This window comes from Mchenga conophoros, linkage group LG7 (assembly GCF_057382185.1).
Source record: "Mchenga conophoros isolate Kocher_MC1m ecotype Shallow Benthic linkage group LG7, M_conophoros_male_GT1.1, whole genome shotgun sequence".
Classification (NCBI taxonomy): Eukaryota; Metazoa; Chordata; class Actinopteri; order Cichliformes; family Cichlidae; genus Mchenga; species Mchenga conophoros.
Window position 1 is genome coordinate 40813232 of NC_140532.1, and position 24566 is coordinate 40837797.

The 24566-nt window shown below is 39.6% G+C and overlaps 1 protein-coding gene across 4 annotated transcripts in view; it reads right to left on the reverse strand.

Annotated features, from left to right (window-relative positions):
• The window catches only part of strbp (spermatid perinuclear RNA binding protein), a 104792-nt gene that overhangs the window by 13978 nt on the left and 66248 nt on the right, over window positions 1–24566 (reverse strand). For 3 of the 4 annotated variants that reach the window (XM_085279262.1, XM_085279261.1, XM_085279264.1), the window contains exons 4-15: window positions 17614–17876; window positions 16174–16342; window positions 13754–14012; window positions 9552–9667; window positions 8647–8742; window positions 7136–7247; window positions 6224–6321; window positions 3897–4002; window positions 3117–3200; window positions 2384–2592; window positions 769–921; window positions 379–513 (exon numbers count right to left, since the gene is read on the reverse strand). In XM_085279262.1, coding sequence (XP_085135388.1) covers window positions 379–513; window positions 769–921; window positions 2384–2592; window positions 3117–3200; window positions 3897–4002; window positions 6224–6321; window positions 7136–7247; window positions 8647–8742; window positions 9552–9667; window positions 13754–14012; window positions 16174–16342; window positions 17614–17876 — 1800 coding nt within the window. Of the gene's footprint in view, window positions 1–378; window positions 514–768; window positions 922–2383; window positions 2593–3116; window positions 3201–3896; window positions 4003–6223; window positions 6322–7135; window positions 7248–8646; window positions 8743–9551; window positions 9668–13753; window positions 14013–16173; window positions 16343–17613; window positions 17877–24566 lie in introns of those variants that run through there. The other variant, XM_085279265.1, reaches the window with a different exon arrangement.

Sequence of the window (24566 nt, forward strand, 5' to 3'; positions counted from 1 at the left end):
TTGAGACCTCATTTCTTTATACATGTATTTTGATAGGAAATAAGTGCACTGATTTATTGAAATGTGCAAACACAAACAGAAATATAATATATATGGTAAAAACTGAATTTTTACAAATCTAACAAGATGAATGCCAATATTTGGTATGAGCACATTTTTTTAACACAGCCTGACCTGGGACACCGGCATTCCTTACTGGGTTGAGCAGACAACCCATATGCCATAAGGCTAGTGCATATATATAGATATAACTATATATGGATTTATAAAACTGGACTGACTGAAAAGGACTGAAAAAGCAGGCAATGTTCAAAGGCAACTTCTTTTTTTAAACTTTTGCTTTTGACAAGATCCGTAACAAAAACATTTTTCTCTCACCTCCATAACAAAGCGTTTGTCGTGGCTGCCTCCACTCTCAGAGATGAGCTCATATTTGAGGCCTCTTCTCTTCTCGTTTAGCTCCATGACAGGATTCTTTCCACTCGCTGTCAGTATGGGACCCTGAGTTCGCACCTGGAGAGTGAAAAGGTATTAAAGTAACTTAATTTAAAAGTGGGTTCATTTATTTATAAAATAACAAATATGACAGTTAACATGGGAGATGACGCATGGTATGAAAATGTCAGTGATTTAGGTGCGTTTCATGTTAAACCACACTGACCTCCTATTATGCTTCAGTAGCTCAAATCAAATTTTACCAGATTAAAAAAAAAGCATTTGAACTAAGCGTGTGCTTTCATTTGTTGACACACACTTCTCATTCCCTACCTCAAGCGTGTTGGAACTGTCCGAGGAGTGTGTTGGGTTATTGCTAGTGTGCGAGGAGGTCTCGCTCTTCCCCTCACTGTCCGACTTCTCGTCTGAACTCATGGGGTCCAGGTCTGAGTCAAATCCAGTCGGGTAGCCCATTGCCTGGAGAACCTTGAGATCGAAGGCAAGGAAGTAAAAATAAAGGTAGGAAAGGAAGGAAAAAGGCAGGCAAAGACACCTAAAAGGGCTAATATGCATTAAAGCAACGAAATAAAAAATAAAACCTTTAAAGTGACTAATCAAACAATCTTACATTGCTTTTGCAATATGAACATGATTTCTGATGAACTCACTTATGTTCCTTTACGTCAGATCACTTCATTCTGAGAAGACTGCATTAGTGTAATCAGGCAAAAAAGATTGAATTAAAGAAGCATGCTGAGAATCTATTTCAACCAATATCTCTTCTTGAGGCAGGAATACTGCAGTATTAATGGCTCAGCTGTACAATGGTTAGCTGATTTGAGTATCATATCACTTTAATGTAAGTCCTTGACAAGACAGCAGCACACAGACAGGGAGAGAAGAAGGGAGGGAAGGACGTTGATTGTGTCACAGCTGCTCAACCAGCCCCTATAGTAAGAGTATATGTGAGAGAGCAGGAGGTAAAGAAACTGAAGGCGAGAAAGAGAGATCAAAAGATGAGCACATGAGAGAAAGGAAGTGAGCAAGAAGGAGAACAGAAAAGAAGGAGAGGTGGGGAGAAAGAGCCTTTTATGGGAATGGAGCGGACAGCGGATTATCCCAGCTCGGTGCTCTGGAGAGCCTCTTTGTTCACAACCACTTTGGGATTACATGGATTTGCCCACCTCCAACTTTCCTCGCACACACAAACACATCAGCAGGTATAGGTAGGCAAAAACATATTTGTAGCCATACAGGTTTGGCGTCAGCTGGAACTTATGAAATTTTTCAGGGAGCCAACTGAAATTACCACCTTGAGGCCTCAGGCTACTGCCAACCTGTCAAGTTGGAGTTTAAATCCGTGCTCGTCCAGACTCATATGGCATGTGGCCTGAAGACTTGAATAGGTGGTCCCCAAAAATTAGTGTCACTATTTCAGCATTTGATCAAATGTAAAATGTGTTCACCATCTAAATCTTCTGCTCCTCAGTTATGGCACTGAATAATGGCAAAGGTGTTGTTGAGTGGCAATTTTGAGGTCACAGTGACCTTTAGCCAGTTCATCCTTGAGTCCAAGTGAATGCTTATGTCAGACATTAAGTCACAGCAACCGCGAGAGGCATTAGAAATTATTAAGACTATTTTTACTGTTCTCTATATGTTATTTTATCCATCCATTTTCTTCCTAGTGGAGCCTATTCCAGCTGTCATGTGGTGGGAGGAGGGCTGCACCTTAGACACAATGCCAGTCTGCCACAGGGTTAACATATAGAGATATAGACATCCCCCGCACTCACGTTCACACCTGTGGCCATGCAACTGCTAAAGAGAAAGACAGCAGCCAGCAAGTTGAACTCAGAACCTTCTTGCTGTGAGGCTACATTTCTAACCAACCATGTTTAAAAAACATAAAGACACAAATGTAATCAAACACAGAAATCAAGCTTACCTTGACTGCAACGTGAAGCTTTGCAGTCTTCTTAGAGGATCCAGAGGCTTCGTAAACTGTTCCATCTAGGTCCACAGACATGGTGAAGACTGGAGCATGAACCGGCCCTGACTGGGACAGCAGGCGGTACTGCAGCCCTGGCCGGATCTGGTTCAGCCGCATCAGGGCGTTCATTGGTTGGTTGGAGTCTATGGCTTTACTGTCCAGGACTAAGGCCAAAAACAGGTAAGAGAGAATAATAGTAAGACATAAAGCCAGGGTACATTTAAAAACTGTAATGCAAAAGTTATAAAAGCTGAAATTGGACAGAGTAGAGAAAAATCAGGGTAATTTGTAATGTTTTTCAGTATTCTGCCAAGTTTTTTTTATGAGGAATAAAGGTGCCTTTAATCACTTTCCTCCTTTTTGCCAATATATAGAAATCCCTCTTTGCCTCGATTAGCTATGGTTCCTCTTCTCCTTGTACAAAGAAAATACTAGGAATGGTTGGGTGGCCTACTAAAATGTTAACAATCAATAGCATCGATGTGTCTCAGAGGAATGAAAAAGAGAGGAAGGGAGCAATAAAAGAGAGACAAGGTGAAGATAAGCGAAGCTTCTCAGTAGATAAAATCATGAAAATCGAATGATGAAAGAACATTTTCTAATATAACATACTTTGAATCATATACACTGTTAGGCTTTAAAATATAACAAGCAGACTACAATATTAGATTTGTCTTCCTCCTTGTACCTTTTCTTAGATTCCTCTTCATCTTCTTGATGAGGTCCTTGTCATCCATTGCTCCATCATCATATGGCCTCTTCAAACCTAACCCTAAAATCAAGAGACACAGATAAACACAGAGAGAATTACTAATCAATCACTAAATACAAGAGATGTTTATGTCGACTTACACATGTGGCAATTGTGTATGACAAAAACACACAAAGGCAATGTCACAGAGAACAAACGATACAAGAGAACAAGCACAGGACGGATGAACACACAGAGAAGATAAACAGAGCCGACAGGCAGACCAGCAAACAGTCAAACAATGAGGAAGACATACCAGATCGTGCCCTACGTGCACCTTAATCCATAAATGCTTTTTCCATGTCAGCATCAAAATTTCAAAAGGCCGATTTTCGATTTTCCACGAAAGTCACTTTGGCTATGTGCCAGCTCAAGATCTTATGAGATTTCTGTGAGTCTCTCTTTTTCCTGCAGAAAGCATGCACAACCTAAAGCAATTTCACTAAAGCTAAAATCCTTAGTGTGGCACTGGAGACAGGGTCAATAAAAAAACTGAGAAAAAAATGTATATAACATACCTACATCACTGAAGCTAGTTTTATTATGATTAATATGTCAGCCTTTCTGATGATGCTGGCAGTGCTACAGAAGTGCATAGAAAACACATAATCCACCCAGAAAGGTCATGACAAGTGTGAGAAGACAGCCAAGGCCTTGTCTGATCTAGAACTGGACGGGCAGGCAGAGCAGCAATGGGGAATAAAAAAAGGTACACACCTTCTTTATCAGACCACGGATATTTCTGCGATGGTTTATTTGAGGGAAGAGGCTCCATCTCTAACACCTTGTAGATCTGTCCGAACGCCATGAGCCTGAGAGCATGCTGTTGAACACAAATCACGCACCATACACAAAAAGAAAGATGATGAAAGCTGAGAAACGCATTTGAACCAAGACAGATTTGATGTCAACAGAGGCACAGCGTGCAGTATTCAAGATGTTTACTAGCATTATAAAACATTATTAAATTATTTTAAAAACAGTATAAAACATTAAAAAGGATGCAACTGGTGGAGTTACCGTAAATGTCGGGCTATAAGCCGCTACTTTTTGCACAAGCTTTGAACCCTGCGGCTTTTAGTCAGGTGCGGCTTTTCTATGGATTGTCCGTGATTTTTGTCATATCGTAAGACGATTTGTTTTGTGTGTTCCGCTGTTGTACGGCACTACGTTGCCTGGCGGAAGGATCGGGGTTCAAGAGTGGTATGTTAGTCACATGTCCGTCCGCCAGGCAACATAGTGCCTTACGAAGTAGCGCGAAAAACAAACTTCAAAGTAGCGCTACGCGTTCAGCGGGAGTCGTGGATGATGAGCGGCGATAAACTTGCAAGTTATGCCCAAAAAGCAAGTTATGCCCAACTCCACCGGTGGATTCTGACAGCGTGGAAAAGTGTGAAAACATCCACGATCACCAACGGATTTTGAAGGGCTGGACTGCTGCATGATGGAGAGGAGGACACCGCCACGGCCCTTCTGAGGGTGTTTGACTCTGACACTGACAACGAGGATTTCTTTGGTTTTGAAAGTGACAACGAAGGAGAGAAGCGGAGAGTGGATGACGAAGCCATCATGAGCCTGTTTGTATCCGACACTGGAGAAGAGGACTTTGGTGGTTTTAGTGCGTAGGAAGAAGAGAAAGATGGTGGTGAATGACTGACTTTTCTTCTTGTTAAAGCCGTGTCACTGCACCTGAGCCTAAAAGGTAGTCCGAATCTATTTTTCTGGTGTGCTGTAGGTTACTGTTATGTACTACATGTGCAAATATGTACCCATAACTTGTTTTTCAAAATATTAATAAAAGTGATGTCTCCAAACAGCCATCTCTTTCCTGACAATTCCCTTTGTGCATATTCTCTTACATATGATGAGTCAACATTGAAACACCTGCGGCTTTTGGTCAGGTGCGGCTAATGTATGTACAAAACAGGATTTTCCCCTGATTTTAGCTTGTGCGGCTAATATTTAGGTGCGCTTTGTAGTCCGGGAAATACGGTACTCTTTAAGTCTAAGTAAAGAGAGTCAAAATATCCTACAATGTTTAACTTATGTATAGCCTAGAGTCGATAAACACATGTAAGAAGCTCCTTCACTCTTTACTCTGTGATAACTCACTGTCTGTGCTGTTTGCTATATCCTGAATATCTGAGACAGAAGAACTGTTCCGATGAGGAGTAACAACAGTTCTTTAAGTTAATTTGTCACAACACAAATTAACTTAAACAACAATGGACATTTTGTACTTAAGTGAATCTGCAATACATAGGAGTATAAAGCTGGATAATGCATGGGCAAACTTCTAAATATACAATTTAAAAAAAAAAACTCAAAACACTTTCTTATCTTGCACCACAAAGCACCAAAACTGTACCCAAATTCAACCATAATGACTCATTTGTCTTTATGTTAACTTATCATGCTCAGTGTCTTACATGCATCCCTATTCTACACAAACAGATAACCAAATGGCACATAGAGACTCTGCTAATATAAATCTATTAGGGGGGTAGAGTGTCTCAGATATTAATGACACCTGGTGCAGCTCATTGACAGAACAGCTCCCTCTCTCCTATCTGCTCTTGTATCTGCTCCAATGCAATTATCCCCATTGACATTCCAGCCTCGTCCAGGCTGCCTTCAAAAGGAAATGGACGGCAAGATTCACTAAGCCACGAGGCTCAGAGGCTGCCCTGCTCGCTCAAGTGTGTGTGTCAAAGGACATGACGGCACACGCACACACACACACAAATACCACACGCGCATAAATACTGTCCTCGAGGTGTCAGAGATGGATTTATGGCTTGCAATGGCAATAGCTTCCCACACCAATCATTAAAATGCGGCACCACACAGCTCTTTCTGGTGACTGAATGTAAGTGTGTGTGTGTGTGTGTGTGTGCTCGCAGAATGAGTGGTTGGGGCAGCAATGAGATCTTCCTGTCTTGCTAATGGGCATATTGCTGAGTGATTCCCACACACTGCCAGCTCAGGGCAAGAAGCACTGGGTGATAGCAATGCCATAGTTAAACTACATTGTACGTGTGTACCTGTGCACTGAAGGTAATGTCCTCAGCCTGCTGGTCAGTCATGCTGGCGAGTGTGTTTGTTGGCTCTTTCTCACACGGGTCGTGTAAACCTGGGCCTCCTGGGGGAAGTGACACACAGACATGCTAAGTCAGTCATTGTCACTTTCTGTGCCGACGGTGCAGCTCAGCAGCATTTAATTGGGCTTGACTTTAAAAGACAGTGAAAATCTTGAGAATTAAAATGAATGGAGAAAAACATCTTGTAGGTAAATAAACATTCTCCTACTAGTGTGGCATACATTTCCCTTTGAATTAAAATGGGTTATTTTTTATTTGCAGTTTGTTAAACTTCCACTCTTCCACTTTTAAATAGCTCCTTTCAGTCCTTCAAAGTAGGCACTTGAAAAGCACCAGTCCGAGAGGAGAACACTGGTTTTTGATCCAAAGTAAATTAGCTTTATTCAAAGACAATTTTACCCAGTGATGCAGAACACTTTGCAAAGAAGCCATTAAGCTAGCTCTAATTAAGATGCTTCCATAATAATAATGATGACCTGCCTCAGACAGCTGTGCTCTGCTGGGTCATTTATAATGTCTCGACCTCTCTTAAAAACTGCTCAAAAATGTGTCAAGCAGAGCTGTGATATATCTCCTCATCTACCCACATTAAGAACTTTATTTAGCTCTCCTGGTAAGAAATGCCAGAAAACTGTATGAAAATACATCCTCATCTACTCAAATCTTTGCAGTCACTAAGGCTACGTTCAACTCCAATTTTTTGATCAAATCCGATTTTTTTGTATGCTCGTTCACACTACAAATAAAATGCGACAGCAAACGCGCTCTAGTGTGAACGCTCAAAGTGATTTGATGCGCTTTCGCCTGCAGTGTGAATGTAGCCAAATTCCTTCATGAATACACCACACCAAGTACCTGGGAGCAGTATGCCTGAGGCCAGACACTCCATGACTCTGCGCAGCGCTTCTCCTGCCCCAAGGGGTCTGTTGCAGGTGGCAATGGCTTTCTCACAGATAAGCTCCAAGGGCTGTGAAAAAAGTTGACATAAAAACAGATAAGCATGCAATAATAGAGAAATGTGGGTGATATGTCATTAAAAGGTACATTCACTGACCACTTTGCTGCTACGTACACCCGTTCAACAGAAATTTCGAATTAGTTACATGGCAACTCAGTGCATTCGGCATGTAGACGTGGTCAGGAAGACCTGATCGAGTTCAAACTGAGCATGGGGAAGAAGGTTGATTTAGGTGATTGTGAATGTGGCATGGTTGGTGATGCTAGACGGACTGGTCTAAGTATTTCAGAAAATGATGATCTACTGGGGTTTCTCCACACAACCATCTGTAAACTTTAAAGAAATGGGCTTGGCTGGGCTTGTTGATGTCAGAGGAGAATGGTCGGACTGCTTTAAGCTGATAGAAAGGGAATGCAAAATAACCAATTTTTACAACTGAGATATGCACAAAAGTGTCTCTGAATGCACAACACTCTGAATTTTGGAGCAGATGGGCTCCAGCCGCAGGAACCCGATGCCACCCTTGTTAGGTAAGAACAGAAAACTGAGGCTATAGTTTGTATGGGATCTCCAAAAATTAGACCACAGAACATAAGAAAAAAGTGTGGCCGACAAATCTGCTGCTATTGTGTGATGTATTATGAAGGAGCATGAAGGTCACATTAAGAAACAAAAATATTATTGTTAATGTGGAGAATAAAGTCAAAATTTCCAGATTAAACTCAAAATATTGTTATTGTCAAAATGTAGAGATTTAAGTGAAACAACTGCTAGGGCTGATATAAGCGTTACAAAATGCCTCACGTAGATGAATTTGTGAAACAACTTTATCCCCCAGTTTTTCCTTCTGACTAGATGTAGCTTTCTGCACCATCGTTTCAACATTTATCACCACATTGTGCTTATGTGCTAAAAGAGAAACAGTTTTCATGTCACTAAGACTGAGTGTGAAGTGCAATGTCAATAGCGTATCTACAAAAGGCATCATTGTAGAGGGTGTAGCAGCTGTGGCAGTTCTTTGACTTCAAACAACAGCTTTAATCGCTGCATTTTGACTTTTTTCTCAAAATATTATTTCAACTTTATTCTCAAAATGAACACTAACATTTTTTTCTTTATGTGACCCCAATACGCTGTCATACAGTATGCACTGATATCTCTGAGAAATGTTTCCAGCACCTTGCCATGAAGACTTAAATCAGTTCTGAATGAAAAAGGGGGTCCAACCTGGCATTAGCAAGGTGTACTTATTAAAGTATCCAGTGAGTGTATTTAAACCATCTACACAAGTAGCTCCATTTGTAACCTGTTTCATTTATATACATTGCCTAGTTTTTAGCATAAAACACGTGATTTACAGATGATAAGTAATTGAACACAGGAGCAACAAGGCGAGCACAACACTCACCCATCCCTTCAGAGGTTCCCAGATGGGATGTCTATTGCACATATCCCTTAATATCCTGAGAACGATAACGCAGGACTTGAGTCCATTCACTCGAGCCTGAGATGGTGGAAGGGAAAGACAGAGGGAGGCAAAGAGGAAGATTAAAGGAGAGGAGAAAAGGGAACAAACTGAGTATAGGAGCAGTGGTATTTGTTCAAACACATACAGACTACCGCCTGCAGAAAATCACAAAGCCACAGTCAAAAGGAAGTGACTGGATCTTTCTAAAACTCTGTGTCGCGAAAGATGTTGAATTAGTTTACTGAACATATATGTTAATTATTATTTCTCATTATTATTATTTTTTCTTTGTGTTTTGTGTTTGTCTCTAGAATATACACAGGCTACCACTATTTTCTTTTGTTTCCTCTTCTTTCTTTTTGCCAATAAGGTAAATGAGTCGGGAGATAGATGGGAAGGGGTATGGAAGGAGAATTGAAGGGAAGCACTGACATGTTGTACGGAGCAGGCAGGTTCACATAATTGCCAAAAAGAAAAACAAGTATCAACCATTGCTTTTGTAGCCCTACGATACTTTTTTACAAAAAACTTTTAATCTCACCCTTTTCCAGCTCTACACTAAACTTTTGGAGCAGGTATGTATAAAGTGGCTTTTTTTGCCATGATGTTGCAAAACAACATCCTGCAAACTGAAAATGCAAATTAGAGGACAAAAGAAAACATTAGTGCATTTGCATTTGTTCTAACATACACATTCAATTTTACTATTTTAGTAAAATCAGTACATTTACACTCCCTGGGTGTGCATAACAGGCAGTATAGTTCTATCTGACTATTCTCTCTGGGTGAGTCGTCAGGCTACAATAAGCATCGGGCACGAAGACAGGAAGTGAGTGGGTGCCGACCTGGAACCACTTGGCGTGTCGCAGCGCTGCCAGGGCCAACAGACATCTGTGTCTATCCAGCACCTCCCCCTCCTCCTCCTCCTCAGCCTCCACTCTCTGCGCAGCAGCACCCAACACTGCCACGAAACAATAACAACCCAATATAGAGAACGTAAAACACACACACGTCAGCTTTGAGTGTGTGTGTTTGAGTGTTGCGCGCGTGAATGTACGCAGACACACCCGAAGTCGTGTGTGCGAGCATACACACACACACACATGCATGGATATTTTTGCTACATACAAGGTGCTTTTCATGCCATAAAATTGCTCTCTCCTTGTACAAAGTGCTCACTCGCTGCACGGATTACAGATCCGCAATGGATGCCCATCAAGGGCTCCTCACTCTTTAAATGGAGTGCCATTTTCAACACTAGGATGAGTCAAATGTGTGTTGACTGCACCACATATTATCATAAATTTACTGTCTATCCTAGAAAGAGATGTGTTGAAAATTGCACAAACTACTGAATAGCGGTTTAGTATTTTAAATCCACTCAGTGGCTAAAAAAAACCATCAGAGCAACCAATGTTACAAAAGAAGAGACAACTTTGTGGGATGGAGAGCCCCCCCACAGACATACACAAAACAAATACCTAAGGAGTGTTTGATTTACTGTGTGTGAGCACAGTTAGAGCATATCGAGTCATTTTTATTGTGCCCAGCAATGTAAATCAATCTCTCCTTTATGTATTTGACAAGGATTTTATTTATTTTGATCCAGTCTGCACCAGGCAGGAGTCAAAATAGCAGTTTTGTTTGTCTTCTGCATTACTTAAGGTGCACTTGATTTTCACAGGCTCATAGAGAAAATGATGGTGCAGAGAAAGCAATTCAACAACCTGTCTGGGCAAACACAGAATCAAGCGCTCCTAAAGTAGAACTGAAAAGGAAAAGAAAAAAAATCTAAGATAGTTTGACCCAGTCTGAGACAAACACAACACAAGAGGGATCAAGGCAGGGTTTAGTCAGAGCATCATGGTTGGTAAAAGTAGAGCATTATACTTTTATATGTAAGCATTTGATTCATGCTGCCCTACACACAGGGCTTGCTGGGTTAGTGCAGCTTCAACTGGCCTGCTACGCGAGAAACAGCACAAAGTCTGTGATATGCACGGCAAGCTGAATCAAACGCAGCTGTGTATGAATGAATGCCGTTACATGGGGTTTCCAAAGAAGGTTTTATTGTGTGCGGGACCAACTGGAGATAAAATAAAACACATTAAAGAGTCCTTTGGGGCTCTATGAAAACACAACTAGGTAAATATTTTTCTCATCAGTCTCCCATAAAAAGAAAATCCTAGCCTCGAGAGGTATTAATTTTAAATGTCAAATGCGTCCGATGCGTGCCGGAGTGAAAGCATTTATCTTGTGTTATAAAATGCAGTGTAGCATTTCCTGACAATGGCATGCCTTAGTGTGCAATCTATGTTTCAGTGTGACGTGTCCCGGTAAATCCTAAGGTCTGTCAGACTGGGCCCAGCTGTGTGTTGGACAGCTCAGCTACTAGCAGATCAATAGTCTTTCTCTTCTCGCTTGTCCTCCCCCTCTTCTCTCAATCAGCGCTCTTCTTTTATCATTATCTCTCTCTGTATTACCCTTTATAACTGAGTACAGAGGGAGATTTATAAAAAAAAAAGGGAGTGAACCCCCCCCCCCCCCCCTTTACCACACAAAGCAAGTGAGCTGCATCAGTGAGTAAAGCACACACATGCATGCAAAACATGTGCATATCTTCAATAAAATATTTATCTGTAGCATAAAAATGTAACTTGTCAAATGTATAAAATTAACCCTACTAACATTAACCCCAATTCCCAAATGGGATTAAAGTGACTGGAAAATACTGTATAAATGATCACCTGTTACCAGCTGAGAAGACATAATTCACCCGTCTAACATTTCAGCTAGAGCTTATGGAAACAATCTGCATTTGTGGAAACATGGAAAGTTTTTGTTAACAAATTTTTTTAGGGATAATTAATCTCCCTAATATGTTGCTAATCATTTCCTGACAAGCCTAAACGGAGCTAAAACAGGCACTGCCACTGGTCTTAAACCACTGGTGTTTATGCCGGCTGTTGCATGTGTTAATGTGAAAAGTATTTGACCCTGCACTTTAAAATATGATCGCCATAAATCTGTAGAGTTAGATATCCAGTGTGACAGGTATTTTTACAAAATATGACTGTGTGTGTGTGTGTGTGTGGCCTCCTCCTCCTCCTTGCAGCTGAGTGAACATGTGTGCAAACCGATGTGTTCCCCTTGGTGAGAAAATACGAGGGGTCCTCTCTATCATGCCGAGGCATCTGGAATGATGTACGGCAAACCTTCGTGCTATCGCTCATCTCTCTCTGAGACCTGAGTGTCTAGTTGGATGAGAGCCACAGGATAGATGGGCAGCTTGCTACTGGCTGCTTATTGATTTCGCTGGCCTTGGTTCCCAATCTTACATCCCACAACCAATTACAACCAGTAACTGCTACACATGAAAACAGGGGAATGGGGATGGGTTGTTTACAGACTCAACACCAGAGCCTTTCAGCTCGATTTTACTTAATTACTTTGTAAAATGTCATAAAGTAACTAGAGTAACTGAAACATTTTGGAGCAGTATATTTCTGTAATAATTGGTTTGGATAATGGGACTAATTCAGGCATTAATGCAACAAGGTCTGATATCTTATTAAAACCAAGCCATGACAAACTGCTGCTGCTACAGTGGCAGATTCAAGAGACAAAACATCACTGGCCAAACTTTATTCTCCTTTATTCTTGGAATTTGGCTTTCCAATTCAAATTAACCAGACAGACTGACGAACAGTCAATGTGTGGGCTGCACTACTGGGTCTGTAGCTCAGGAGGTAGCACAGGTCATCTGCTAAATGGAAGGGTGGTGGTTCAATTCCTGGTTGCCAAAAAAAAGTACTATTGTGAATGGGGCATAGAGTAGAAAAGCTCTCTACTTAAAATTCACTAAATTTCATTTATATAGCACCAAATCACAACAGCAGTTGCCTCAAGGTGCTTCTTACTGTAAAGTAAAGATCCTACAATAATACAGAGAAAAAAAACAAAAATCAAACGACCCCATTTAAGCAAGTACTTAGCGACAGTGGAAAGGAAAATTATATGCAATTTAAAAACATCTTTACTTACTGGTGTATATAATGTAGAGTAATGTTAATAAAATTCCATGCCCTTACACACAAACAATGATTTGGTCAGCTGATGAGTTGCCAGATTTGTGTGGCTCCTTGCTACCCTAAATCTCTACAACCTTAATGACAAACGATCCAGGTTAAAATAAATTCTCCTTTAAGAATTATTGACAAACTGTGTCTCCCTTTTCCAAAAGGTTTAACAAACAAACGCTGTTCTATCGAATCAACTAATGGCTATCGTAATACACTTAATACTTGTTCCAGCCAAGATGTCGCTGCACTTGTTCCAAAGTTCAGCTGCTTAATCTCTTATCACCTCGATTTTGTTACACAGGTTTTCTGTGAAAATCAGGAGTGACATTAAAAACTGTTAATCCACTCACTACTTCTTAAGAACAATGCTGTTTTGATCTCCTACCTATTAGCAGCCTGTTGGCCACTGATAGGTTCACAGCTCCTGGCTTTGGCCCACTTAAAGTTTGAGATTTGTGGTGAATGAGCATTTTTCTTGGCTCCTAGATTAGGGACCAGCTATCCTCAGGGGTTTAGATCATTATTAATGCTTCCTTGCTTTGACATTTATATATTTTTGTCTGCAGCATCTTGTTTGTGGAGATTTTTTTTGTCATCTTTGACGACTCTAAGCACTGTGTAATACTAGTTTTCTATCATATGAAGAAAGTTCTACTTACACACTTGAAAGCAACTAACCTGGATCACCGTGTAGCAGGCTGTCAAATCAGTAAAATAATGTCGACATTTTTAAAAAATTCATCTTGAGTATTTGTTTTTCTGAAATATGATTGGCTACTCTACCCACCTCTGCCTGTACCTGTCTTGTCCTGTGTCAGCATCAGTTCATGAGGTCAAACCTCTTGTCTGACAAAAAATGTGGAGTTTTCTAATAACATATACATAGTTAACACAAAGACCAATTGATTGTGCATGTGCTGGGTGTGGCCAAACAGAGAACAACTTTCCTATTCCTATGCTCCTACCTTGTCCATTTTTGCTTTCTGGGTCTTCCTCTTCTTCCTCCACTTCCCCCTCCACCACCTCTTCTCCTTCTTCCCCATTCTCCAGCTCCTGCTCTTCCTCCTCCAATTCCTCCTCCTCCTCTTCTTCCCCGTCATCTTCCCTCATGGCCGGTGAGGTGAGGGTAATCTTCAAAGTGAGTTTAGGCTCTGTTGTCGTTTTTACCAAGATGGCCGCCTCAGGCAACGAGCTTGTGACCTCATATTTCTCTTCTGTCAGCTTCTGTTGTGTGTCAACAGACATAACTCGATAGTCAAGAGGCCAAGGCCACAATATGACACAGCACAGATGAAGAAGCAAAATATATTTCAGCATTGTGCGGCTTAAGCACACCACAACAACATCACTAGGTACGACAGGAGATTTAATAAGGGGAAGTTTTTATGTGAAAATAAATGAGTGATGGTAGTTAGTCTTGTGGACATCATAAAAACACCCAGGGATACTTCTGACCACAGAACTGACTGTGTAAGAAGACAGAAAGATCGCATGGACCCTTCAAAAGATATTTCCTTTTTTTTTTTTTCAAATCACTGGCAGGTTAGAATATAGACTCCCAATTTCTGCGTCTAATTATCAAATAGCCTTTATATAAAACTCTGGAAGAGCTGTAAAATCTACTGAAGACACAGATATCAAGTAATATCTGATGAAATCTGGCGAATCTTTTGTATAAGTTTTGCAGACACTGTTTATGTATTTTTCTCAACACCCATTTGTTTCTCTATGTGCACACTGTGCCTCATTCAACCTTCGTTCTGAAGAAATTAATTACAGTTGACCTCGCTGGTCAGCACTATGACATGATGACTTATGCTAATATGTTCATGTCAGCATACGCAGCAGCCACAACCGTTACTTAACACACCTGTACTGTATAGAACAAACTTAAACAAATTAACACGCTTAATATCACCTACAAGACATGCAAAGATCAGTACACACAGAGGCCCAGATGAAGCATATACAGTCATGGGTGATTAAAAATATTGAATAAAGGGATGTCAAATAAAGCTTATGTGTAAGTTAAATAAGGAAGATCTGTATTCGCTTGTTTGCCTGCGTTCCTGAGTGTTCGGGCTGCTAGTCTGTTCTTTACAACAAGTCGAACTCTCACGCTGTCAAACACAATTCTGGCATCATTAATTGAGTCCAATCATTTTCTTGCCTGCCTTCTGTGAACCAGTCAGCCACAGTTATGTGCACTTTAAGTCTCAGTGTACTGTAACGGTTGAAATTACAGTGAATTCAAGTCTTTGTAATAGCCCAAAACAGACCTTACCCTCTTCAGCTAAATTTAAGCTTGAGTTGGCCATGAGTAGCTGACAAGATTAAGCCAGATTAAGTCTAGAAAACAACATTAAAGGAAAATAAGCTACCTAGTTTTTATAAGTGACAAAAACAAGTATATCTGGGTTTATGTCTACATTCCAGTTGCCCTTTAAATGAGCAGTGAGTCACAGAGGGCCCATCTACATCCCATTTGGCTCTGATGGGAAATTCAAAATCGCTGGTCACTGGGCCGTAACATGAGACTATTTCTCACAGGAAACACACACACACACACACACACACACACACACACACACACACACACACGCTCTTTTTCTCCATCTCCACCTCAAAATGTAATTGTGAGCAGAGAGGTTGTGCTCTGGCACTATTTATTTATTGGGTAATTTCTGCACTTGCCAGCCACGTTGGAAAGTGTTTCCCTACATTTGTTGTTATATTGCTAAATCCTTCCCTTCCAGTCAGAGCCCCTCACCAGGCTGCAGTGATGTATATCCTACAAATGAAATAATTTAAATGGTGTGTAACCCAACTGAAACAACAGATGGTATAAGTCCTAGATTATAAAACAAACAGGGGTCAAAGTCACAGGTTGTAAAAAAGAGATACTTGTCCTTCAGAGAGCTGTATTGTGTGTGTGTTTGTAAGTGTATGTGTGTGTATCTTGTATGTGTGAAAGTCAGGACCTTACTTCTTTGCCATGACTTATTAATGAGGAAATGTGACACTGACATAATGACGAGAGTATTAATCACACATGACTCATACATACTCAAACACCTCTCACCTTCTCACTTGACAATATTGCTGTCACTTGTCTACTTATGCTCACGCTACCACTCATGACACTCTCCTCAACACTCACAAGCACAACACAGTGAGAGCTGGTGAATTCAGGAAGAAAATGTAGAAGCTTATTTAAACGGCTTAATTTCTGACATTGAAGAAGAGTGTGATGTAAATATAGTGCATTCCTGGATTACATTTGTCAGACCGATGTGATTGTGGGTTTAATGCAAAGATTAAAGGTGAACGTGAAAAAACAAGAGAAGCATGCATGCCTCGGTGCATTTGTGTGTGTGTCTCTAACCTCAATCTGTGTGGGTAAATTGTGACAGACAGTGTCCAGCAATGTCTGTGTGGGTTTGTCTCTGCACATCAGCACCAGCTCCAGGTCCATGTCGCCTTTGATCAGGAGTCCTTTGGCCACTAGGCCGATCCTCATCACTCCACACAACAAGCCGCCACCGCTGGACTCCCTGTAAACACATAAATAAATATATAAAGTCTTCTCTTGTATGAGATTTTAAGCTATGTGCATATGAACATTTTAATTCATAACTAGTAAATATCAAAGACAGAATCCATGCTTAGTTCTCAGGGAGTTAAATACGATGAAAGAGAAAAATAACCTTGTTATAAAATTAACCTACAATTTTGTGCGAGACCTGACAAACAGAACTGCACTGCAGGCATGAAGTCGACTCAACGGGAGATCCAAACCTCTTTTCATCAGCGTAATATCTGAATCTCTAACAAACACAAAAGTGTTTGAAAGATTAAAATACTAAAATTCCAATTCACACAGCAAAATAAGATCAGACAAGGCAATTCAAGATATCAATGAAAACTACTGAACCATTAATAAAAAGATTCAAGAAGAAGGAGCCCCCAGTGGAGGCCGTTTCATTTCCTGTTGAGCAACATATGCTCCTTCTACCTCAGAGAAGTGCGTTTAACTTATTTCTTCCTTCTGCATAAAAAAGTATTTAGCATGAACAGTCTCTGTGAGAAGTAAACAACACTAATAAGTGCCAACATTTTTTTGTCAGTGACTCAGTACTCTAGGTTGCAAAAGAAGAATAAACAACAAATCTAAAGTTGTTTATGTGACGTAAGAATGAAGAAATTCAGGCTTCTCAACTGTGCCTTTCTTTTTAAAAATGCAGCTATTTGCCACAGAATTTCCTCAACATGTGGAGAGATAGAACAATCTTATCTTTTCTAAAGTCCCTGGTGGCTCAAAGTAAGTGATGACATCTCTCTAGGAAGTCATTTCCTCTGTACAAAACCTAAACTAAATCCACAACTTGTACACTTGACACTTTAGTGTTTAAAAGAGGAGTGAACTCTCATTTAGGAGGCACCAAATGTGAGAATGCAAATTTCAGAGGATAGAGCAGATAACTGTCCGTAGTAGCATTGGCATGGATGTCATGTGTCCATGCCTCCTGCATGCTCCATCCAGGCATAGACCCATGTTAACTTTATTTTTAGTAGTGAGACACTTGATTGATTATTATTATGCTGATGTTGTCCGAAGCTCATGTGTCAAAATGTTTTTAGTGAGCTTTAAAGGCATAGGTATATTTACCGAACTGCTGATGTAATACATTAAACGTCTTTGGTTATGGTTTGTAGGTTTGACAAAATAATTATTTTGTGTTTGAGTGACAAAATAATCCATTAACTGAAAAAAACATCAACAAAAATTATGAATTAAAGCCCACTGTGCGTTTCTTCTGCCTACCTGTAGCAATCACTTGAATCCTCAGTTTCTTCGCTGGGCTCAACACCAGGGTCGTCCTCCTCTGTGCTGTCTGCTGGTTGGCTGTCAAACTGGTTGTGGACTTCGCAGCTGCTCTGATCCAGCCAATCAGAGACATGTTTGAGGGCACACTCGACCGTGGATACCAGTGTCTGAACTGCTTCCAGCTCTTGAGAGGAGGGGTAGATGGTGGAGTGTTTCGCCATGACGTGGCGGTCATCGTTACTGAAGGAACGAAAGGACCTCTGAAAGGGAGGATGACAAATAACAGAGAGGTTAAAACGCACAGGAACCACTAACACACGGGCTTGCATACCTGTAAACGAACACGCATAAAAACCCCTTCCTTTCCCTGCAGCAAGGACATTCTTTAACAGCAGATTGAGCTTTAATCCATCAAACAAACACTTTGGACTCCCTGCTAAGGACTCACTTTATTCATAATAACAACAAACAACAAAACCCAAAAAAGCCTTTCACACAAAATTAAAATGCAACACAGCTATCCCACAAAGTGTGCGTGCAACTGGCTTTTTTGTCTGCCCAAGTTGCTTTTGTGCTCACAGAACATGTTATCTCTTTTATAGGAAAGAAATCAATTCTAACTTCCGTGACAGCTCCTATTTACTGCCACTAACCCTAGCACATATGCACACGCACACATGGCTATCAGAAATTCATCTCACTGAGTCCATTCCACATGTCACTCAGATATTCTGGCCTTGGGAATTCATGTCAGCTCTTCACATGCTCGATTCTACTTGGTAAGAGGTTTAAGGGGGAACACCACAGCAGAAAGATATCAGGTGCAAGGCTTCAGAAAGGGTAGCACAGAGGGAGGGTAAATGACAGAATATAGAAGGCACCTACCACCGAAGCCAAGAAGGAAGAGAATAGATAACAACAGAGGAGTGCGAAGGGAGCAGTGCAGAATCTTTAACAAGGATAAATGACAGAAATGCTTGTGCGACCAGAGGCTGAATTCAGAGACAAATTGGCGACGTAAAGAGAAGAAGGAGAGGAGCAGGTGGAACGGTGCCTTTGTGATTTGTGTCCTGCAGTTAATACCACCCAGATGGGTCCGCGGTGGTTATGTGGATTCATATGAAAACACTCCTCATCCTTTCACAGAGTAGATAGAGGTTTACAAGGCTAACTGTTCAGCGGGGAAAAACTGCAGTGCTAAAGTATTTAAACATTTGAGTGTTATGCATTAGCTATTCTAATTTTGCTCAGCATAATTGTATTGAAAATGTATTACAATCTATTATCAATGCATAAAATTTGCTGCAATACACATAATGTAAAATCTCTGCGGCAGCTGTTTAATTAATAACAGGAATACTCATACAAGAGATAATTAATATCTGTTGTAAGACATTATTTCAGTTCTGTTCTTGAGTGCTTGGATGGTTAGTAGCAACATCACTTCTGTTATAATCTCAATTTCAGCTCTCTTTCACTGTCTGGATTATTTTGTGACCGTACATGAAAATAGAACATCAACTAGAGTCATCACTGTGGCTTTCATCTTGCTTATTTTCTCAACTTTTCTCTTTTACTGCTATGATCATTGGAATTATTTTCGGTTTGTCTATTTTTACTTCCCTCGCTTTGCTTTCTCCTGTTTTAAAAAAAAAATGTAAAAGTTTTAAAAAAGAAGTCAAGATATTGTTTCATGATTGCTTGGATCTTAAGGATGGGGTTCATTTTTAAACAGCCGGGGTTATCATATTGTTCTGGGGAGCCCGAGGTGCATACGACACATACAGTTCAAAACGAGGGTGCACTGTTAGCCTTTGAAGTCATTTCCATAGCTTAGTACTGCAAAATCAACAGTAAAAAACTCTAAAGGATGTTAGCAGTTTAGTACTGTAATTTGCATGTATTTGTGGGAAAATTCCATGAGATTACATTATTTTTACGGTAACTCACCGTACTCATGGAAACAGCTGTAAAAACAGCAAATGTAACAATTGGTGATGTTACTGAGATTATACTATTACACCATCCGGATTTCTGTTGTTTTCTACTGTAGATCTAAGAGTAATTACTTAAATCCTCATTCAGAGTGTATTACTATAAAATGTGATTCACTGTGAAAGTAGTATAACATATAAACTACAATATACAGCATCATTTTTAACTTAAGGAGTAAGTTGCAGCCACACTAAAATTTAATTCCTTGAGCTGAATGGAACCTCATATATTAATAAATGTATTTGTTTAGTCAAACAATGTGAAACATTAGTAATACTATTAATTAATAGTATTGTGATAGAGTCGAGTATATTTTAATTATACTCTTGTAGACATTATGACATTGTGCTAGTACAATTATGATGAACAAAAAGTACATCTAAAAGTTAATTTCAAGAATACTGTTATGTACTAAAACGGGGGCCAATATAGTCCCAAGAAGCATTATTAGTATACGTACTAGGTAAGGTATACTTGGGAAATATAATTGAAGTATACTTATTTTTTGTATGGCCAGCAACAAATACTAATGGCTACATTTAGAGTAATGTTTAAAAATGACTTAATTTAGCAGGGTGTTCCTTTTTTTCTCTTCTTATTCTTTCTGGACCTTCATTTGTTTTGTATAAGGTGGTACTTTTTAAGACACCTCTGCCTAACTACAGTGACCTAACCTAATAATATGCTCTGGTCGTCATTTTACACAAGTTAAGGTGTCACATCCATGAAACCTACACCACTAACCAGCATCAGTTCTACAACTTCACTCTCAAAATTAATAAATCCTGGGACAAGCAGAAACTGTATTTTTAGCGATGCATTTTGTTGCAGGCCAGACTGCTATGAAATGCACTCTCCTAAAGAAATAATTCCTTTGTAGCACCACTTCGTCTTGGTTCAGAAGAGATGTCCTGATATATGTGATAATGTAACACATTATCACAGTTTAGCGCGTTGGGTTGTGTTTTTAAAGCGATTGTTACGTTTTTAAAGCTTTTTAATGCGACAGGTGCGATAGCCGACACCACACCTTCACCTGACGTACAACGTGACGTATGGCGCACACATCAGGTATTCACTTTCTAAACAACAATGGGGATAGAAAATATTGCTCGAGGTGGTTAATGCTCCTTTCGCTGGTTGCCAACCACCATTAGATAACAACAAGAAGAAAATATTGATCTGCTTCTCTTAGTTTTGCACGTTTAAGCCGCAATTCAGACTCAAACAAAGCTGCAAAGCAGGAGAACAACATGGCCATCAACTATTCTGTGCCACAGATCCAGTTCGCTGCAGCACAGAGTGATGATGAGATCGTTAACATGTGCAAAAGTAGTCAGAGGTAACTGGATGTTCAATCGGGTTAAATGCAAGGTTGATTGGATTATATCTGAAGATCATATGCTATTCGTGATAACTCTGCTAGACTCCAAATTGCTCGTCCATGCGGGAGTATCTCAAATTTAAATGAAACCACTTAACACTTCTTCCCTAAAACGGACTGACATGGGACACATTAAAGTTGGATCGGAACCAGCTAATCAGTCTGAAGGTAAGTGTTTTTTTCACTTATTCGAGAGAAGTCCGAAATGCGTTCTTATTACTGTTTGTTTTGACTTTTAAGCTACCCTACCAGGATATTTTCATTCAAATGCTAAGACAAAATGTCAATAGCTATGAATGTGGAGACTCAAAAGACTAGTTAGGTAATAGTTTATTTATTTATTTAGGATTTATGAGACTTAAAAGAAACTTGGACGTTTGCAACAGGTGAATTGGTGAACTACCGAGGTTGCGCCCAAATGCTTAAAGCTGTTAGCTGGTCAGTGTTTTCAGGTGTGCACTGTTCTCTTGTCGGCACACATTTTCTGTTTATTGAAGCCTTTTGTGAATAATTTTGATCATGTAAAAACTGGGAATTGGTCCCTATTCACAATACTCTTATTTTTTGCATATGTCATTCAGGAAAGCTAATTGGTCACTGAACTCTTTGCAACTATGTGTATTTCTAAATTTTGTGGCTTCATTGCACGCAAATTTATATTGTTCAGTTTGCATGTTAAAAGCCTGCCAAGCACCCCAAGGCTGATTGTGCTTGGTAAGAAGTCATTTATGAAATCGAGCTAATTAGACCATATTAAAATTTCTGTTTGGCACAGGAGCTTTTCGTGGACACAGGTATCCAGTCTCTGTTTTGTTAGCTCAAATTTCTGTAATTTCCTTTATAAACCAAGGTTGTTGGACATGTGTCTCAGTGACTCCAGCAAAGTAACAATATCAAATTTCACATTACATATTACTGATCAACATAGTAGTCTAGCTACACCAACAGCAAAAATACTGAAGTCAATACTGTAAAGTTTAACAGCAGCACAAACTATAAACTCCAAAATAACCATACAGTTGATTCATCTCCGGTAATTTAACTGAGCTGACTCTTTGTTAGGTGTGTTTAATAACCCTTTAAGACCTACCATAGAACCAAGTCCGCCAGAGCTTATATTATATTTTTACATGGTGTGGTGCCATTTTTGGGAGCATTTCAAGTTGCTATACATCAATACAACAATTATAGCCCAGATTTTAATAACATGTATTCATTAAGTACATAGTAATTACATAAATTGCAAAAAAGTGCAATAAACTACAAAAAAAGAGAAAATCGTTTTTGCTTTTTTAACATATATTTCTAGTTAGAGAAATTTAAGAGGCTTATCCCTCAAAACTGTAAATACAAAAAAGTTGCATAAAATAGTTTCCTACCACAGGAAATTTATTTTGAGTGTCTTCATAGTTTTATTTTTGAAATACACCAATTTTTATATACTGCAGGAAAAACGAAAATAAATATTATACTGCAAATTTGCAAAAAAGCAGCATATGCATCAAAATAAACTATTTCCAGCAGTGCAATATGAGTCCTAAGCATCCCAGAAAAGACACAGAAAGTCATAAAGTCAAATATAACTTTTAAAAACACCAGTATAGGCCCTGAGGCCCTGATGGTAAAAAAAACTACATTTCCGCGAAAATGACGCCACTTCCGGTTTCGGGCAGGTAATGGCGGACATGCAAAAGTTCGCGCTGACGTCTATTCCAACGTAGGAAGTGTTCTGAACAGCTGATCGGATCGGCAATGCGTGTTTCTGGAATATTATGTTTTTGTTGCTGCAAGTGCTTTTTATGCAGTTTTTGCAAAGCTTTATGTGGAAGGAAAGCTGATGGCATAAGATGTAAGTACAACTCCTCCGGTTTCATATGCAAAAAAAATTATTGCGCTAGCTTACGTGGTTGCAGAGCTACCGGGATTTAAAAATAGTTACGCAAAACAGAGCGTGCCCGCTCTGACCGGCTCTAAAGGGTTAATGGGCAGAATAATTCCCAATTATGTACAATTATAATATGTTAAAACGGACTTATGTACATAAGACCATTAATAATTAACTGTACATAGCTATTTGCTTTATGACTATCTAGACAGTGTGCAGAAGTGAAGTATTGAAATTATTTTATGTTGCATAATGACAACATGTTGCCCCTATACATTTAAGGACAAAGTTCAATGATAGCCACCTGCTGGATGGTGAGTGCAGAGGGGCGTGTAATTGTTGAGCTGGACAAAGAGAACACCTTTGCTGATGTAATGTCAGTCTTCTTTGGTAATTCTATGTATTGAACCTGGAATACCAGAAGTCAGCGTGTGCGAGGTTTTTTGTAAGGATAAACCCTGAAGAGGGAACAAAATGTACCTCCAAGGTTGGGACAAGCAGAAAGACTGGGACCACTGTGAAGCGAAAGGTTGTTCACATTAACCCTCGTCACTGTCGCCAGTGAGATACCGTAAAAAAGGCTACAGTGCGTTACCATAATTTGTCCAAGAGTATTATACCACACCAGCAAAAAACGGTATCATCCTGCAGAACGGTAAGCTACCGTAACACGGCGTCACGGTATGACGCTGGCAACAGTGACGCCAGTATGTTACCGTAAAGTGGCGATGAAAAGTCTAACAGTGTGCTGTTAGTAAGCTGTAAAGCTGACCTGCTTATCTCCAAGACCCACATTTTCCTTTAGGCTTTTGACACAGCAAGCAACAATTGGAAAACATTTTCTCCTCAAAACAAAAAAACCCTTGAAAGTTGAAAGTTGCCCACAAATTTTTAATAACATTCCATTTAGTGCAATTTACCTTAACACAGATTTCTGTGTATGGTTGTTACCAACTACAGATGGCTGAATATCAATAATAATTTAATCTAACATGAAAGCCAGTGAATGTATCAAACTGATGTGGGGGCAATATCCTGGCACACAAACAAATTACCATCAAAAGACTAAAATATGGAACATATTAGGGAAGCTATGGGGATTCATAACTAAAGATTATTTTAAATAAACAAAACAAAAACAGAGTGATGTACCATACTGTTCAGAAGTTTTCTCTATGTCCTGCCTGATGTTTGCATTTGGATTTGTGAGCTTTTCCCTCAATTTGAAGGTGTTCTTTATTCACTGTAGTCTGTTGACAAATTACATTGGAAGTATGGTTCTTAAATGGATATCATCCTTTCTGTATACTTCTCTCATACATTTTAAAACTAATATTCAAAAAATTGCTATAATATTCTTTAGAATATATTACTGATATTGTCAAAAATGCCACAAACAGGCAGACGGATATTAAACAAATAATATATACACTCTAAATATAGGAAGCAGCTGCAAGAAGGTATATTACAAGAGTATGTGTGTGGAAGCTTATGTCTGACAGGTGTGCTGACCTGTCACAGAAAGAAGAGTTTAATATTCAGAATTATGATATCATATTCTTTGGAATATCTGTCAAAAATGTCATGGACTTATATCATGGGTGCTGTAAAAATGATGCAAAATAATGGTAAAAACACCAGTACTTAGGGTGTTGTCTGGCTCACGTGGTTGAGCAGGTGCCACTA